This window comes from Oreochromis niloticus, linkage group LG3, assembly GCF_001858045.2.
Source record: "Oreochromis niloticus isolate F11D_XX linkage group LG3, O_niloticus_UMD_NMBU, whole genome shotgun sequence".
NCBI classification, from domain to species: Eukaryota; Metazoa; Chordata; class Actinopteri; order Cichliformes; family Cichlidae; genus Oreochromis; species Oreochromis niloticus.
The window spans coordinates 23,195,319-23,213,104 of NC_031967.2; the positions used below are offsets into that span (position 1 = coordinate 23,195,319).

The 17,786-nt window shown below is 42.9% G+C and overlaps 1 protein-coding gene across 2 annotated transcripts; it reads right to left on the reverse strand.

Moving 5' to 3' along the window:
* Positions 1 to 8,226: 8,226 nt before the first annotated feature.
* On the reverse strand, positions 8,227 to 16,922 carry LOC100708267 (tRNA methyltransferase 10 homolog B). Of its 2 annotated transcripts, none has more exons than XM_025905514.1 (9): positions 16,843 to 16,922; positions 12,638 to 12,777; positions 11,096 to 11,204; positions 10,859 to 10,989; positions 10,594 to 10,746; positions 10,282 to 10,360; positions 9,473 to 9,540; positions 9,274 to 9,397; positions 8,227 to 9,189 (listed from the first exon to the last, which is right to left on the reverse strand). In XM_025905514.1, exons 2-9 carry the CDS (start codon positions 12,710 to 12,712, stop codon positions 9,065 to 9,067), a joined length of 864 nt encoding a protein of 287 aa, XP_025761299.1. In that variant the 5' UTR covers positions 12,713 to 12,777; positions 16,843 to 16,922; the 3' UTR covers positions 8,227 to 9,064. The 2 variants fall into 2 exon arrangements, with proteins under 2 accessions (XP_025761299.1, XP_003447636.2); XM_003447588.5 differs by lacking the exon at positions 16,843 to 16,922 and adding an exon at positions 13,040 to 13,092.
* Between the last annotated feature and the right edge of the window lie 864 nt (positions 16,923 to 17,786).

A 17,786-nucleotide genomic window follows, 5' to 3' on the forward strand; every position in this document is an offset into this window, starting at 1 on the left:
AAAACCTTACTGAGCGTTTTACGGGCCCTTTTTTGTCTGTGTGACTTTTCTAAGTGGTGTCACATTTCAGCGTGATCCTGACCTGACTGTTTCACCATGTATTACGAACGTGCTGTTCAAAAGTGGGAGTATGAGCTTTCCAGTCACTGAGTTGTAGTTGTGTGTGTGTTACACTGACTGCCTCCAAGAAACGGGCATTAATCCTGCTGTTGTCTCCAACTACCCGACCACTGAGCCATGATTGAAGCCAATATTTTAGTGATGTGTCAGTCGGGAACGAAACGGCTCTTAGAGCCGACTCTTTGAATTGAATGACGCGAGGCGGCTCCTTATTGGGAGCCGTGGGGTTTTTTTTTCTTTCTCTCACCCTCTCTCTCGCACTTTTTCTCCGCTTCACTCCTCACGCGAGCCTTGTGCTTTGCGCTGGGCAGAGGGGGGAGGGGCGGTAGTTACACTGGCAGTAGCACAGGAACAGAGCCAGAGGGAAAGAGAGAGAAAGACAGCCAGGTGCAACAAGGTCACATTACAACGGTATAGTAATCATCCACAACTATTTAAAGTTGCCGGTGATAAAGGATTCAGAAAGTTTATTCATGCAGGCCTATATGACAGAGAATGTGCATCTTCTTTTTGTTTTCATATTTTAATTTATATTTAATTGTGTTGTGGTTTGCAGTGTTTTGTGTTGTTTTACTTTAAATTTGTTTAAAAGGAAAAAGCTGAAAATTTAAATAGTTAAAAGTTGAAATGTAAATGGTTGGTTTTTGTATTATATGATTTATTTATTACATTTTATGTGGAATGAATAAATAAAAGTATATTGACGGTGGCCCCTAGAGAAAGCACGGAAAAACTCCGAAACACGTAAAAACTCCATAGCACGTACAAACTCCGAAGCACAAAAAAACCCACAAAATAGAACCGGAGTCCTATTCCATTATTCCTAGCTGCATGGGAAACACGTACAAAACACAACAGAAGTGCTGCAGGATGCTAGGGGCAGTGTTGAGCTTTTGTTACCTAGTGGCTACACAAGCCAGGAAGTACCAACGACCGGATTTGGTGTGTGGCAGAATTATTTGAATATATATGAGTGCTTGTGTATAAATACACAAAGAATACACATATGTTTTCAATTGTGTAATTTAAGTGATCTAGGTAGCTCTGTTTTGGAAGTTCAGCTAACGCTAGAAATGTGTTTTGGAGTTTGTACGTGTTTTGGAGTTTGTACATGCTTTGGAGTTTGTACGTGCTTTTTGGAGTTTGTACATGTTTTGGAGTTTATACATGCTTTTGGAGTTTATACATGCTTTGGAGTTTGTCCGTGCTTTTTGGAGTTTGTCCGTGCTTTGGAGTTTGTCCGTGCTTTTTGGAGTTTGTCCGTGCTTTGGAGTTTGTACGTGCTTTTTGGAGTTTGTACGTGCTTTGTCTCTAGGGGCCACCATATATCTTTATATATAAACATATATAAATAAAACCACAGTTTTTTTACATTAGTAATTCCTTTTGTGCATAATTTTATATTGTTGTTAATAATAAAGTAATTAAAGCAACAAAACAACCTGAAGAGCTAGTTGGGAGCCGAAAAAGCCGGTTCTCTAAAAAGAGCCGGAATTCCCATCACTACAATATTTAACCCACTTTGGCTTTTTGCTGTTCTTTTTTTGCTACTTTATTTTATTTCTGTATGGAATAACACCGATTTTAGAAAAAGAAAAGCTTCATATTTTCAGAGTGTTAAAGGAAAAAAAAACCACCAGTCAAGTGATTGTATGAGTGGATTTTGCATGTAGCATTAAATATGTAGCACTGTAATACATAACACTGTACTTCCTTTTTTCTACTTCCTTTGTTGAATCTTCTTGATCAGCAGCAACAAATGATTTAATGCTCAGTAAAGAAACACTCAGATCAATGCAGTTATTGCATAATGAAAATTAAGTTGTTGCAAAGAAAATAAAAATGTTTGAAAACTAAAATGTGTTTATTGTTTAATCCAGCAGCCTGCTGGTAGACTCATGTTTGGCCACATAAAACATCAATATTTTTAATATGTTTATTATGGTATTTTTTTAACATGTCAGCATATTATCACTGAAAAACTTGTGCCGTTCTTGATGCAATGACTGCTTCAACTTTCCACATCAGCTCTTTTTTATGCGTGCATCACTGTTGTAGCCGTTTGGCACTCTTAATATCAGATTTCAGAAAACTGCACGTTGAGGAGAAAGATCTGAAAACAACATTTTACCATTAAAAATCTAAACATGCAAAATTATGTACATTATGTATAACCAATCGGGGTCATTAGCACCAAATAAAACAGAAAGTTTAGTTGAAGTGAAACAAAGGACTGGACAGGCAGGGTTTCACTTGAGACACATGAAACACGTTATGGATCCGCATGTTTCGGGGCAATTTGAGACGGACAGAAACCGGGTTAACCAGAGAGTCTATAACAAACGGACCAATGAAGGTGGGGGACAGTTTCTTTGACTCAGCCCGGAGAGGAACGAATCTGGTAGACAGCCAAACCTTTTGTCCCAGGGCGTAGGCAGGTGCGGGGGTCCGATGACGGTCCGCCAGGCGCTTATTGCGATCAGCTGAGCGAAGAAGGGCGGCCCGGGTGGCTCTCCAGGCACGTCGACACCTCCGTAGATGCTGCTGGACAAAGGGGACAAAGTGATCACCTTCTACGGCCGGAAAGAGAGGTGGTTGGTAGCCCAGAGATGCTTCGAAGGGGGACACCCCGGTGGCTGAGGAGGTAAGTGTTAGGGTCCCTGGGTCATCGACCCAGTGTTTTGTGTTTTTGGTTCTTTGATTTTGTTATTTCATTATATTCTAGCTTTGCTTTATGGGTTTCTGGTTTTTTGTCCGTGTTCCATGTTGCTGTATCCCCACGTCCAGTCAGTGTCTGTGTCTGCCCTGGTCCCACGTCTCTGTTCCCTCTGGTGTAGTGCCTGCATGTGAGTCTGTGTCTTTTGTTCAGTCTGTGTTATGTGTTTCCTGTTTTACTTTGAAGGTCTCGGTCTTATCTCAGTGTGTTCGGTTTACGCTTCCTTGTCTCGTCAGTTCTGATTTGCCCCAGCTGTGTTTCCCTCCTGTTACTCATTCCCTGATTGCTCCCTCTGTGTACTTAAACCCTGTGTTTCTCTGAGTCAGTGTCGCGTCGCCCCTCTTGCTGTGTGGTCCCTGTGCTGTACACAATGTACTGTGTCCCTGTGAGTTTTAGTTTGTTGTTTCCCAGTTTAGCTTGGTTTACTTTGTATGGTAGTTTTTCTGTGACCAGCAAATAAAGCTGTGATTTTGAGTCGGTGAGTCCTGCACTTTGAGTCCTCATCTCCTGCCTGCCACACAGCGTTTCATGACAGTAAGGCTATTTTGGGCATACTCGACCCACGGGAGTTGCTCACTCCAAGTTGTCTTATTGGTGGATGCCAAGCACCAGAGAGCCACCTCGAGTTCCTGATTGGCCCGTTCTGTCTGGCCATTAGTCTGGGAGTGGAAACCAGAGGAGAGACTGACCTGTGCTCCGAGGGCGTTGCAGAATTCTTTCCAGACCCGTGATGTGAACTGCGGCCCTCTATCAGAGACGATGTCTGTGGGGATCCCATGAAGGCAAAACACATGGTTAGTCAGGAGTCGAGCTGTCTTTAAAGCAGTGGGGAGCTTGGGAAGGGCGACAAAGTGAGCAGCTTTAGAGAAACGATCAATGACAGTAAGGATGACTGCGTTACCTGATGAGGTAGGGAGGCCCTTGATGAAGTCAACTGCAATGTGAGACCACGGACGACCAGGGGTCGGTAGAGGTTGGAGAAGGCCGGAGGATGGCTGATTGACGTTTTTATTTTGAGCGCATGTAGGACAGGCGGGGATGTATTCGCGGACGTCCTTAGCTAAAGACGGCCACCAGGCGAAGCGTTGGAGGAAGGTAATGGTGCGGTGGACCCCAGGGTGGCAGGTGAACTTGGCAGTATGTGCCCAATGCAGAACTCGTGATCTGACAGTACAGGGAACAAAAAGTAGGCCCGGGGGACCCGTACCAGGGTCCGGTTCCGTCCGTTGGGCCTCTCGAATAGCTGACTCAATCTCCCAGGTTAGGACCCCGACAACACACGTGTGAGGAAGAATGGGGGCGTCCTGGGCAGCGTCTTCGGAGGCGGCGAATTGGCGTGAGAGGGCATCGGGTTTGACATTACGAGAGCCGGGTCTGTGATTGTGATCAAATAAATAACTGAAAAGTGGGGTGTGCGTAATTATTCAGCCCCCTGAGTCAATACTTTGTAGAATCACCTTTTGCTGCAATTACAGCTGCCAGTCTTTTAGGGTATGTCTCTACCAGCTTTGCACATCTAGAGACTGAAATTCTTGCCCATTCTTCATTGCAAAACAGCTCCACAACTGCCCTGTGACGGCCTCAGAGGTTGTCAAGGAGAATATTGGGAGCAACAACACCATGAAGTCCAAAGAACACACCAGACAGGTCAGGGATAAAGTTATTGAGAAATTTAAAGCAGGCTTAGGCTACAAAAAGATTTCCCAAGCCTTGAACATCCCACGGAGCACTGTTCAAACGATCATTCAAAAATGGAAGGAGTATGGCACAACTGTAAACCTACCAAGACAAGGCCGTCCACCTAAACTCACAGGCCGAACAAGGAGAGCGCTGATCAGAAATGCAGCCAAGAGGCCCATGGTGACTCTGGACGAGCTGCAAAGATCTATAGCTCAGGTGGGGGAATCTGTCCATAGGACAACTATTAGTCGTGCACTGCACAAAGTTGGCCTTTATGGAAGAGTGGCAAGAAGAAAGCCATTGTTAACAGAAAACCATAAGAAGTCCCGTTTGCAGTTTGCCACAAGCCATGTGGGGGACACAGCAAACATGTGGAAGAAGGTGCTCTGGTCAGATGAGACCAAAATGGAACTTTTTGGCCTAAATGCAAAACGCTATGTGTGGTGGAAAACTAACACTGCACATCACTCTGAACACACCATCCCCACTGTCAAATATGGTGGTGGCAGCATCATGCTCTGGGGGTGCTTCTCTTCAGCAGGGACAGGGAAGCTGGTCAGAGTTGATGGGAAGATGGATGGAGCCAAATACAGGGCAATCTTGGAAGAAAACCTCTTGGAGTCTGCAAAAGACTTGAGACTGGGGCAGAGGTTCACCTTCCAGCAGGACAACGACCCTAAACAAAAAGCCAGGGCAACAATGGAATGGTTTAAAACAAAACATATCCATGTGTTAGAATGGCCCAGTCAAAGTCCAGATCTAAATCCAATCGAGAATCTGTGGCAAGATCTGAAAACTGCTGTTCACAAACGCTGTCCATCTAATCTGACTGAGCTGGAGCTGTTTTGCAAAGAAGAATGGGCAAGGATTTCAGTCTGTAGATGTGCAAAGCTGGTAGAGACATACCCTAAAAGACTGGCAGCTGTAACTGCAGCAAAAGGTGGTTCTACAAAGTATTGACTCAGGGGGCTGAATAATTACGCACACCCCACTTTTCAGTTATTTATTTGTAAATAAGTTATACTTTTGCAAGCCACTGTATACAAGGTCGTAAGCTCTTGTCTTTCTTGGTGACAAAGAAGAAACCGGCGGCCACACGAGATGACGAGGGGCGAATGAGACCGGCGGTGAGTGATTCGTTGATGTATTTTTCCATACTTTCACGTTCGGGCTGAGACAGACTGTATAGGCGGCTAGTAGGGAGAGGTGCGTCTGGAAGAAGATCAATGCTGCAGTCATACGGCCGAAGCGGAGGGAGCGAGCGTGCTCTATCCTTGCAAAACACCTGTTTGAGATCATGGTAGACGGGTGGCATGGAGGAAAGGTCTGGTGAAGGTAATCCAGGAGGTCTGTAGACGAGGAAACAATAGTGAGTAACAATATTCACAGAGAGACGCTTGACTTAGCTTGAGCTGTAGTTTGACTCTCACTGACGCATGGTAGACAACGATCCAGCAGTCTTCTCCTGGCTTAAATGCCGCTCATCTTGATGGGCATCAGGTGTGTTCCCTTCCGTGGGTGTGAACCCGCAATGAGTTCCACCCTGGCGACAGAGGAGAGGAGAGAGAGAGAGAGTGAGAGAGAGAAAAGGAAGAAAAGGCCGATCAGCGTCTCACTGATCCCCCAAGCCGTGACACCCAGAGTCTTTGAAATCTTTCGCTTCCTGCATCTATTATTTAGGCAGACAGAGGGCATACCCCTGATATAGTGCTGTGAGCACATTAGCCTCAGACCAGCTGTTAAAACCTGTCTGTTTGTGAGGGGCAGCCAATCTAAAGAAAGTCTGAGGACAGATTAACTGAGGGTCTGCTCCACGGAGCAGGTGATTCAGGATATTGTAGCGGGTCAGGGCTGCTTGGGTTTTGTTTGACAGCTGTGTTCTGTTGGCGGCAGCATTATGTTGCCATGGTTACCATGTGACGGGCTCTCTCTGCGACTGTGTGTTTTCTGGGAGAGAGGGCACCTTTTTTTCTTATTATTGTTATGCTAGTGCTGCGCCGAGCAGTTGGGCTAGTGGCTGTGTTCTCCTGTTGAATGCAAATAAACGGCTGTGCTCCCTGGCTAACTGCGGGAAGCAAGACCAAACGATACCTCTGTCTCCTCCTTGTCTGAGCTCGCCACAATATTTTGAACCGTAAATCATGCAAAGCTACCCTGGAGCTGGAGATGAGCATCAGAGGTCCATTTTAAATATGTATGATATACAATATGGGTAATTGTCTTTTAATATTTGTGTTTTTTAATTAACTCATACTATGTTAGCTAGGACAGACTCCGGCCTATTTAACCACTAAAACTATTTTTTCTTTTCATAAGTTCTGTTTAATAATTACGTGCGTTAGTATTTTTATGCTTTCTTGTAAAACTGAATTGAAAGTGCAACAATAATTATATTTTAGCATTAAAAGTATCATTTCCAATTAAAGAGCTTGCTCATACTGGTGGACTAAACTTTGGAGGACCACAAGAGCCATGCGCATCAAAATAAAGAATTCTGTGCTTACATAATGAAAAGTAGAATAAATTCTGCATTTGTAAATTCATTTTTGAATTGCACTTTAATAAACTGATTTTTAAAATGCTTTTTAAATATTCATTTCAAAAAACATTTTTGAATTCCAATTTAATAAACTGCATTTCAAAAACTTTTTTCGAATTGCACTTTAATAAACTTAATTTCAAAAACCTTTTTCAAATTACACTTTAATAAACTTAATTTCAAAAACCTTTTTCAAATTGCACTTTAATAAACTGCATTTCAAAAACCTTTTTTGAATTGCACTTTAATAAAGTGATTTTCAAAATGCTTTTTAAAATGGCAATTCTACTCCTCATTTCAAAATTCATTTCCCTTTCCTGTTCGCTCAGAGATTAACATTTGGATTAGCAGTTGGATTAGCAGTTGGATTAACAACTTCATTTTAAAAATCCTGCTGCTATTCAAATTAGCCACACCGTGGGATGTAAGGAGCTCTCTGATTGGTTGGTCAGACATAGGCTGTCTGCCAGCCTGGATTTTTCTAGCTCATAGCTTCGCCCTGCTAAGAAGCATGTGTACTTGTACAAAGGCCGTTCAGCCTCGGGATTTACACTCGGCTCGACACGGATATGTGAAGAATGAACGGACCCTGCAGCGAAACGGAGAGCTAACCTCTGACTGAGTGCCTGTTTACGCAGTCTGACCACCTGTTGAAGGTAACGTGCTAACATGGCTAACGCTAGCATCACCGCACGTAGCCCCGTTATTTTAAGGTCATCTTAGCTTATGAAAATTTTACGTCGCAGCTGTACGAGCTAGCTACGTGTTTTGTAAGCTGCTGTGCTCTTCCATTTCCCTTTCCTGAGCGAACAGGAAAGGGAAATGGATTTTGAAATGCAGTTTATTAAAGTACAATTCAAAAATGGATTTACAAATGCAGATTTTATTCTACATTTCATTATTTAAGCACAGAATTCTTTATTTCGATGCGCATGGCTCTTGTGGTCCTCCATATACACAGAAGCATAAAAAATTATTCTGGTAATTACCAATACTGTTAATTAAGGGTAGTTGTGGCATAAACCTTACACTTGATGGTGGTTTGGTTCATTTTTTAAAGCACTGTAAGTTCTCTGGACTTAGTGAAACTGCCAAATACTAGTGTAGACAAGATTTACCCAAAAAAATTGGAAAAACAACAAGAAAAACTTCTAAAAAAAAAAAAAAAAGGGTTAACTGTGAAAACAATGAAAATTAAACACTCAGCCTCGCTGTGGTGCGAGTCACATTTCCCTAAAACTAAATTATAGAGTTCCTGGAAACAGCACAGCCAATTTTAAAAATATACCCTACCTACTATTTTTACCATTTAATGATAAATCTAACGCTGGAGTTCCTGCACAGTTCCTGGATCTTACACTGCGTTTTCTAGTTATATTTAAGTGCCATTTTATTTTACGTCAAAATAAAATACTGATAATAAAAAGACTCAGAAGGCTGTAGTTTGCAATCTGAGACATAAAAATAATTCTGTGTAAGTCTGCCAGGTTGTAAAATTGCAATAAAAAACGTTTCTACTTAATATTATTACAGAAGTAAGATTTATCCCAGAGTTGTTTAAAAAATCTGTTTATACACATGAAGTTTAAAAATACAGTATCTACAAAGACATTCATATAAAGCAAAAGATTTTCAGTGCAAAACACTTCACTGTTTGTCCATTTTAAGAAATTATAATTAGTAATTATCTTTCTATATACATATAAATTATACTCATAATGCTGCCGTTCACAGAAGCTGAAGTTGGAGAATAACAAATAAAGGTACTATGAAGACTCTAGAAAAACAGTGAAAGAGTCACAAATGCTCTTGTGTGTGTTCCCTGCAGTCGGTTTAAAGCTAATAAACATCTGTCAGTGTTAAAATGACCGAACACCAGCGCGCTGTCCTCTTTAACCAGGCACAGCTCCCCCCAGCAGCATGAAGAGTCTTTCTCTATCAATGTCCTTTCACAGGAGTTTCAGTAGTTGATATGAAATTAAATGAAGTCATTATTCTACGCGATGAGTCTATGTTGCAGGAAGAGGCGGCGAATCGCCTCCTGCAACCACGTAACCCTTCCCTGGAGAAAACCACATCTGCAGAGCTTCCTTCCAGCTGCCGGTGTCGCAGAAAGTCAACAAGATGTCAAACACTGCGGACACGGGAAAACTTTATTACACAAAGCAGGTGGTAAAGACCTTTAAGTGTCCTCTGGACAAAAAACATATTTGCTTGCCTTGATTCACAGCCAGGATCTTTGAGTGGAAATTCTTCACGTTGTCTTTTTTCACCATGTACTCATCTATAGGCAGCCTCGCTGTGTGGACGCTCAGCTCTCCGGCTCTGGACAGGCTCAACTTCTGCAGAGGAGAAAAAAAACCTACTGGATATAATACTTACAGTACTGTGTTAAGATCAGTTTCACAGAAAAATACCTTCTGGATGCTTTCATCCACCAGACCACCGAGGACGTAAACCTTGTCAGCATCCACTGATTCCAACGCTGAAAACAAAGGAGGAAAAAAAAAAAGAACCTTAATGAATGTCAGCAAATTATATAATGTACACACGCTCACTGGCCACTGTATTAGGTACACCTTGCTAGTACTGGACTGAACTGATATCAACAGGTCATTTTCACCCAGAGATCTTCCGCTCACTGGATATTTTCTCTGTTTCGGGCCATCCTCTGTAAACCCCAGAGATGGCAGTTTCTGAAATACTCAGACCAGCCTGTCTGAGAACAACTGTGCCACCTTCAAAGTCACTTAAATCACCTTTCTTCCTCATTCTGATGCTCAGTTTACATTTCAGCAGGTCGTCTTCACCATGTCTGAACTAATAAATGCGCTGAGTTACAGCGATGTGATTGGGTGATTAGATGATTAGATATTTGCGTGACAGAGCAGTTGAACAGGTGTGCCTAATAAAATGGCCACTGAGTGTACATCTTGTGTAATATTTTTGTTTCTCTATAAATATTTCATTAATATATTTTTAGTGTTTTAATGCTGTTTTCTATTAATTTCATCTTATTAAAGTTCCAAATCACAAGAAACTAATTTTTATAAATAATATTAATGAAACTTCAAATCAGGAGCGAGGTGAGCAGCAGTAAACATGACAGCTAAATGACGCCACCTGCTGGATCAATAATGCATTTCAAGAGCAAAACAAAGACATACATGAAATCTAATCTAATTTAAATCTAATTTAAAGCATCTTTGCTCAGATTTTTTCACACCTTCTTCAGCATCTGGAGTGAGGTAGATAACCGATTCTGGAGGAAACAGGTCCAGACAGCTTTCATCTGTTATATCCATCTGAACAAAACACACAGGAAGAAAAATGACAACAATTAGCACCTGCTCATAAAACACTGAGACAATTTCTGGTGAAACATTTTGAGAAAACTAAACTCAAAAGTGTCCTTTAATAAGTGAATTACAGTCCTATAAATGCTCACATGCACATTGTTTTAAAGATTTGCTGAAGGGTTCGTTCACTTAAAATCCTTTTAACTATTAAAACAAACTTATAGACACATATATATCACCGTGTAGTTGAGGAAGCCGTCATTCATTCGCACGCACTCTCTGTAGAGGCGACTGTCCTCTCTCAGGTCTGTCAGAAAAAGATGAAACGGTCGGGTCACCTTCTTATTCAACCCGTAGAGACGCCTCAGCTGGCCTGCCAGTCGGCTTATCTCCTGAAACAACAAAACGTGCACTGCTGGAGGTGTATAAACACCACCTTCTTAAATGAAAGGAGGTTTTTTTGTAAGTTGAAAACGTTGTAAGGTTTTTTCATTGTCCACCGACCTTATCAGACATGCAGTCTGTCATACTGAGGTCAACGCAGAGTTTGAGCCCGGTGGACCGAGCCTCAGCTAGACGCTCTTTAGTGATCGCCTTCATGACCCGCTTGGTAAACTGATGCTCTGTGCCAGTGCCTGAATATCAAAGAACACACAAAGAAAGGGACAGATGCTGTGATGTCACCAGCTGGAGACTTTCACTTTCAGTTCCTCTGTAAGCTTCTCTTTGTTTGCTCTTTACCTGACTCCAGCTCACGATTCATCTTCCTCCTCAGCTTCTCTTCTTTCCTCCTGCTTTTCTTCGCAGCCACTTGCTTCTCCCAGTGCCGCTGCTTCCTCAGGACATTCCTCTGTTCATTAAACAGACAAATAACTGTGAGCACAGCAATAATCCTCACATGTGTGAAGATATCAGACACACTGTTGGAAAAAAGCTGTTCTTTCAGCTTCTCTCTTTAGGGATCGTCACAGCACATCACTCTGCCTCCATCTCACCCTGTTCCTGTCATCCGCCTCTGTCACAGCAACCCTCTACATGTCCTCCTTCACTACATCCCTGACTCTTCTCTGAGGTCTTCCTCTTTTCTTCCTGCCTGGTAGCTTCATCTTCAACATCCCTTGTCCAATATATCAACCATCCCTCCTCTACACATGTCTCTAACTTCAACTCTAAACTGCTCAACCTGAGCTGTCCCTCTGATGTCTCTTTATGTCATTACCACTGTCTCCAAACCATCATCGCTACCAGACCAGACATCCACTTAAACTACAGGAAAACAGATTTACTTAAAAATGTTGCCATTGTCTTTAATCCTGACATTAATCTGCTGTACATCATCAAATTAAGAATACAAATGGTAAATGGTCTGTACTTATATAGCGCTTTTACTAGTCCCTAAGGACTCCAAAGCGCTTTACATATCCAGTCATGCACCCATTCACACACTGGTGATGGTAAGCTACGTTGTAGCCACAGCCACCCTGGGGCGCACTGACAGAGGCAAGGCTGCCGAACACTGGCGCCACCGGGCCCTCTGACCACCACCAGTAGGCAACGGGTGAAGTGTCTTGCCCAAGGACACAACGACCAAGACTGGGCTCGAACCGGCAACCTTCGAATACAAGGCGAACTCCCAACTCTTCAGCCACGATCGCCAAACACGTAGTCCCGCTCCTGGGTGTAGAAATTAAACAGGATCATCAGGTCATCTCAAATCATGTTCACCTCAAACCTTTATTTAGCAGTTTTCACACCTCTGGATAAAAAAGTGTAATTTAAAAGTTAAGTAATTTAGTGATATCTGCAATTAAGATGATGAAAAAAGCCTCAACTGTTTCAAAATGTTAATAATAACATATAAAGCTCTGCATGGCCGAGCCGCTGCCTGTATGGCAGACCTGCTGAGACATTGATCCTCTGATCAGTGCTTCCTATCTGCTCCCTGCTCTCATTTTAAAACCAAAGGCGATCACGCTTTTCAAGCTGTGGCTCCTAAATACTGGAACAGCCCATCAGTTCAGCTGCATCTGTGGTTTGTTTTAACAAGATTGCTGAAAACTCCGTTGTCCCATGATTTTGGGATTTCTGTTCCTCTAATGTGTGTGTGTAAGTGTGTATACAGGAATAACTGTAATACCGTATGTTTGATTATGTGTTTCTATTATGGGCCATGCTGACTGATCCTTAATGTGTCCTTCCATCCAAACTGTGATGCACTGTGTGCCCTTTAAATGTGCTACACTAATAAAGTGACTATCATTAGTATTATCACAGTGCACTCACAGAACACAGCAGGTCCTCTCTCCCGGGCTTGGGGTCCACAGCATCTGTCTCCACGTCGATGTGAAGCAGATCCATGAGCTCTGGAGTTCCATTCAGCTGCACTTCACTTGTTTAGTATGAGCCATCCCAGCAAGCATACCCTGCAAACAGATTCTCTTATCGATTCTTGTTTTTAAAAAGGAGAACACTAAGGTCGATTAGCTTAGAACTGTTTTATATCTTCTCTTTCAACAAGATAGAAATTTAGGAGTAACATGGCCTTACAAACCCAAATTGTAAACGTAAAATAATAAAATAAATATTCTTCTGTAGCAATAACAAAGTATAACATAAATTATTCTGTAGCAATTACACAAGAATATCCAGTAATGTCCCTGCCTACAATTAAACACATTCACTTACCATCTGCTGTGGCAAATGCCTGCAAGGTTTTGACCACAAACTAGTCACTGCTCGGTGACATTCGGGCCAGAAAAGAGACGCTACCGGTAGACTGCAGCGACAACTGCCAGCGAGCGCCAGCCAGACTCTGTCTGTCTGTCTCATCATGGTCACCTAAATGCACAATGGCAGGTTTAGTAATAAAGCAGATCGCGCTAACATAATATGCACTGTTAGTTGATTATTTACCTGCCGCATTAACGGGAGATGACGTGCAAACGTTACCGCTGCTGCTGCTGGGTTGAGATTCACGAGTCCGGAGTGGAATTAAAGAAATTCATTTAAGTTCATCGCGTGTTTTGTGAGCAAATGCTTTTGCATATTCGTAGTGTTTCCTCCCTTAATGAAATATCTACTTTGCAAGTATTGCAAGTTGCCCTGTTGTCATCCGTTCTCGTAAAGTATAAACAAACTTTTAAGCGTTTGAGCCGCTTAGGCGCCGTGTTTCCTGCCAGGTACGCTCCGACGCTCTGCAACGTGGTGACGTCATTCGGGGCGACTGGAATCGATAAGGGAATCGTTTGCAAAAATGGCAAACTATTCCAAGGAATTGAAACAGTGGGAACCGGTTCTCAACAAGAACCGGTTTTCGATACCCATCCCTAAGGGTGACCATATTTTGATTTCCAAAAAAGAGGACACTTGGCTCAGTCAAGAAGAACTTGCTTAAAGAAACATAAAACTGGCCCGGGCATTTTGACTAGAGACCGGCCCACCAGGTATTATAGGAAAAGCCATAAAGCCTTTCAATAAAAACGAACACTGTTGTGACAGTGATGTACACTGTCTTCTTGGTATATGTATGATTTCTATACATTTTACATCAGATAAAAACTTTGGTTGTAAGATTCAAATAATTATTTATTAAAAGCTAGACATTTTAAATGAGAATAAGAAAGAAAAGTATTTCTTTGTGCCCCCCTTTCCCTGTTAATGCCCTACATGGCCCCCTGGCAAAACTTTGCTAGACCCGCCCCTGCACAGTTACCAGCTGTCAGCTACGTAGAAAAGGATCCTGGTGTCATTTGTCTCTCAGAAACAGTTCATAACTTCCCTTCAACTCATTCATGTCATCTAAAAGGTAAACCTGTTTCTCCATCACCTGTTCAGCTCTGATGATTCAGTAAGGACATCTCCTGGTTTCATCTTCATGTTTCCCTCTCACCACATATCCAAACCGATATCATGACCAGCAGCTTTTACAGCTGTGGCTCCAGCAAACATCAGCTGATACTAGAAAGTAATATTAAATAAATTCTAACAACAGCTGATCAACTTTAAACGTGCTGCTGTTGTTTAACGCGACATTGGTTTCTTCTTTCTGGTGCGAAGTGGGCGATCAAGCAAGCAAGTGAGACGGGACTTGCGTCAGAAAAGCCGATCAGCTGATCAGTGATCAGTTTCATGATTGAAGTAGCGACAGGAGAGGGAGGGGGAGAGAATGAGAGAAGAAACAGCTGCAGCGTAAAGACGCAGAATAACTCCAGCTTTGTTTCTTTTTTCCATTCTAGCTGAAGTCCGGGGCAAACTGTGTTCCTTTTCAGCTCAATACGAAACGCGTAATATTTTCTCTGAATTCCGTTTTTTAGGGGACGGTCGGCAAATCTACTAACTAACCTTATGAATAAAATAAAGTTCACTATCAGTAACATCATAGCACCCACCCAGCTGTATAGAAACGCCGTCATGCTAGCTCGCGCTACGAGTTATTGTAACTCAGTGGTTCCCAAACTTTTTTTGCCAGGCCCCCTTTTTTACAAGAAAAATGTTCGTGCCCCCCCACCACCTAACCCCACCCACAAACACATCCTTCAAACACACACACCCATATTTTGTTTACAAACTCCATTGCGGTTTATTTCACGCCTCAAACATTTAGTAAACAATTAAGCAAATACAAGTAAACGGCAATAAATTACAGGTAGTAATGAAATATACTACTAACTCTTTTATGCTACGTCCACACCTACACGGGTATTTTTGAAAACTCAGCTGTTTCTGTGCATTTGGACTTTTCGTCAACACGTAAACGGCGTTGCGATTCACCGAAAACGGAGATTATTTAAAACTCCTTTTTTTGCGTTTACGTGTGGACGAGGATTACAGAGTTCGTCATGCAACGTCAAAGGTATGTGCCTCTTTTCACGTCACGCTGTGCGCCACATTATCGTTTACATGAGATGAATTGCAGAATGGCAGATAGAGACAAAATACTGTTACTGTTAATCTGACTATCTTCAGGTTTTACACGCTTACATATACACACGCAGTTACTGTCCCTCCATTTAGAAAGGCAGAGGCGTCACGGTGTAATTATTTTACGTGTAGTTGTTTTTTTTCCTGTGTAATAATATTCAACATTGCTATCAATACATTTTTCAAAAAATGTCTCTCTGTGCAAAATGGGTTTAAACACATAAACAGCTGTGGGATACTGTTTGTCCGTGATTTGAACAGGGGGAACAAATCGTGGCAGGATCAGCCTGATATTATTTGTATCCCACTGTAACTTTACTGCATAAAGAGCTAACATGTCCAAAATGTCAGGAGTAGTTAGTTATTACAAGAAGTGTTTGTGAACTAAAAATCAAGAATGTGGGATACTGTTTGTCCGTGATTTGGAGAGCCCAGCGCGTGCTCCCGACGCAGGGAAACTAATTTTGCAGGGGAGACCTACCTTGGCACTTGTGCAGGTGAAGCCAAAGTGAAGATATGCTTCACCATATTTTCCTGTCTTTGGCTTGGAAGGAAGTTGGTTTGGAAACATATTTGGCGATGCTTCATCTCCTGCTTTGCGTTTATGTGGGAGCCCCGTCAAAAACCTGTCCACAGTGTCCAAGCGCTCTTTTTTTTTTTTTTCTTTTCATACCACGCCCCCCCGCAATGGGAACCTCTGTTGTAACTGACTGTAAAAAGTCAACACAGCGAAAATAAACTACACCTAAACTTGGTTTATATCTGACCCAGATAGACTGCAGGTCATAACTTCTTACCTGAAGTTCAGTTCACCTGACACTCGGACTGGCGGCCGCCTCGGGTCTGTCCTCCTCCTGCCTCCCCTTTCCCTCATCCACCTGCTGGCCTCTGTGGAAGCTCCGCCACAGCCGCCACAAAGCAACTGAGTTATTTTTACACATCGGCCAGCATCTGGCCAATCCACCACATTTCGTTGTTTATACCGTTACAAAAAAAAAAAACCATCGGCCCATAAAAACGAAAAAGCCATCGGGCATACCGGGCCAGTCCAGCTATGGTCAGTACGAGGGAAATTTCTTTTGCAGTTCGTCTGAAAAGATGCACTTGCGCTTTGGGATCTTTTAAACATCATTAGGCGCATTGCTGCACACTGTCAGTCCCATCTGTGAGCGCCGAAAAAGCTCTCACAAAACAGCAGTTCGGGGATGACGTCTCACACATGGGTCCTCTGTCGGACTGTAGGAAAACCCGGACATTTTTATCAATCTCGAAAATCCCCCGGACGCCCCGGACAGAACGTGAAAAGTGGACATGTCCGGGGAACAGAGGACGGTTGGTCACCCTATATAACGCATAAACACAAGCATATCCAGACCCTTCCACTGGTTATTAGGCCCAGGCATTTAGCGATTAGCTTAATGCGAACATTAAATGGGAAATCCTGTAGACGGGCTAACGTGTTAGCATCGTGGCCGTTTTTCACACAAAGGAAAGTTTCTCACACAAACTCTAAACTGCTACACAAAACTAACACTGGAAAGCTTACAAAACAGATAGCAACTACTTACAGGCATGTGCTCTCTCAGGCTCAGCAAGAAAAAGTGAACAAAAAGTGGAACAGACAACAGTTTGGCTAAAGGACTATTTTTCACTGGCGAGGTACTACGGCAAGTCTGCTGGTACAAAAAATACACACCCAAATTATCATGCCTGCCTTAAAGGGGCAGCACACTCCCCGCCTGGTATACCACTATGTCCCTCTGAGTAACAACACAACTTCAGTTTCGGGTCTCGAATACACCCTGGGGGTGCCTCCTTGAACAACTCTCACCTCCACTTTCCGGACCCTCCCGTCTTGACCCAGAAAGGTATTTACCACAAGTCTTGTGGGCCATTGATTTCATTTAGCCTCTTTGTCCTTTAGGAGCACAACATCTCCAACTTGAAGGCTGGCTTGTTCTGCTTGCCATTTCCTTCTCGGCTGGAGTGTCGTCAGGGGTGAGTATGGTTGGCATGTCTGGATCTGAAGACACAGGGACTATTGGCCGGGCATTCATGATGGCTGCGACCTCTGCCATCAGCGTGGTGAGCACTTCGTGTGAAAGACTAGGGGAATGCATCTTGAGCAACATGCTATCCAAAATGCAGCGAGCCATCCCTACCATTCTTTCCCATGCTCCCCCCATGTGGGAGGAGTGTGGAAGATTGAAGTCCCACGTGCAGCCTTGGTCTTTGAGGTAAGACTGAAGTGTTGTATCTTCTGGGGTTATACCAAGTTCTTTACATGCACCGACAAAGTTTGTGCCTCGGTCTGAACAAAAGAGCTTTGCTGGACCTCTGATGGCAGTGAATCGCCTAAGCGCATTTATGAAGCTTGACGTAGACAGAGATTCTATCACCTCCAGGTGAACTGCCCTTGTTACCAAACAAGTAAACATAACAGCCCAGCCTTACTCTCTGCAAGGCCTCCCCTTGTGTGATGGGCACAAATCATCCATGGTCCAAAAACATC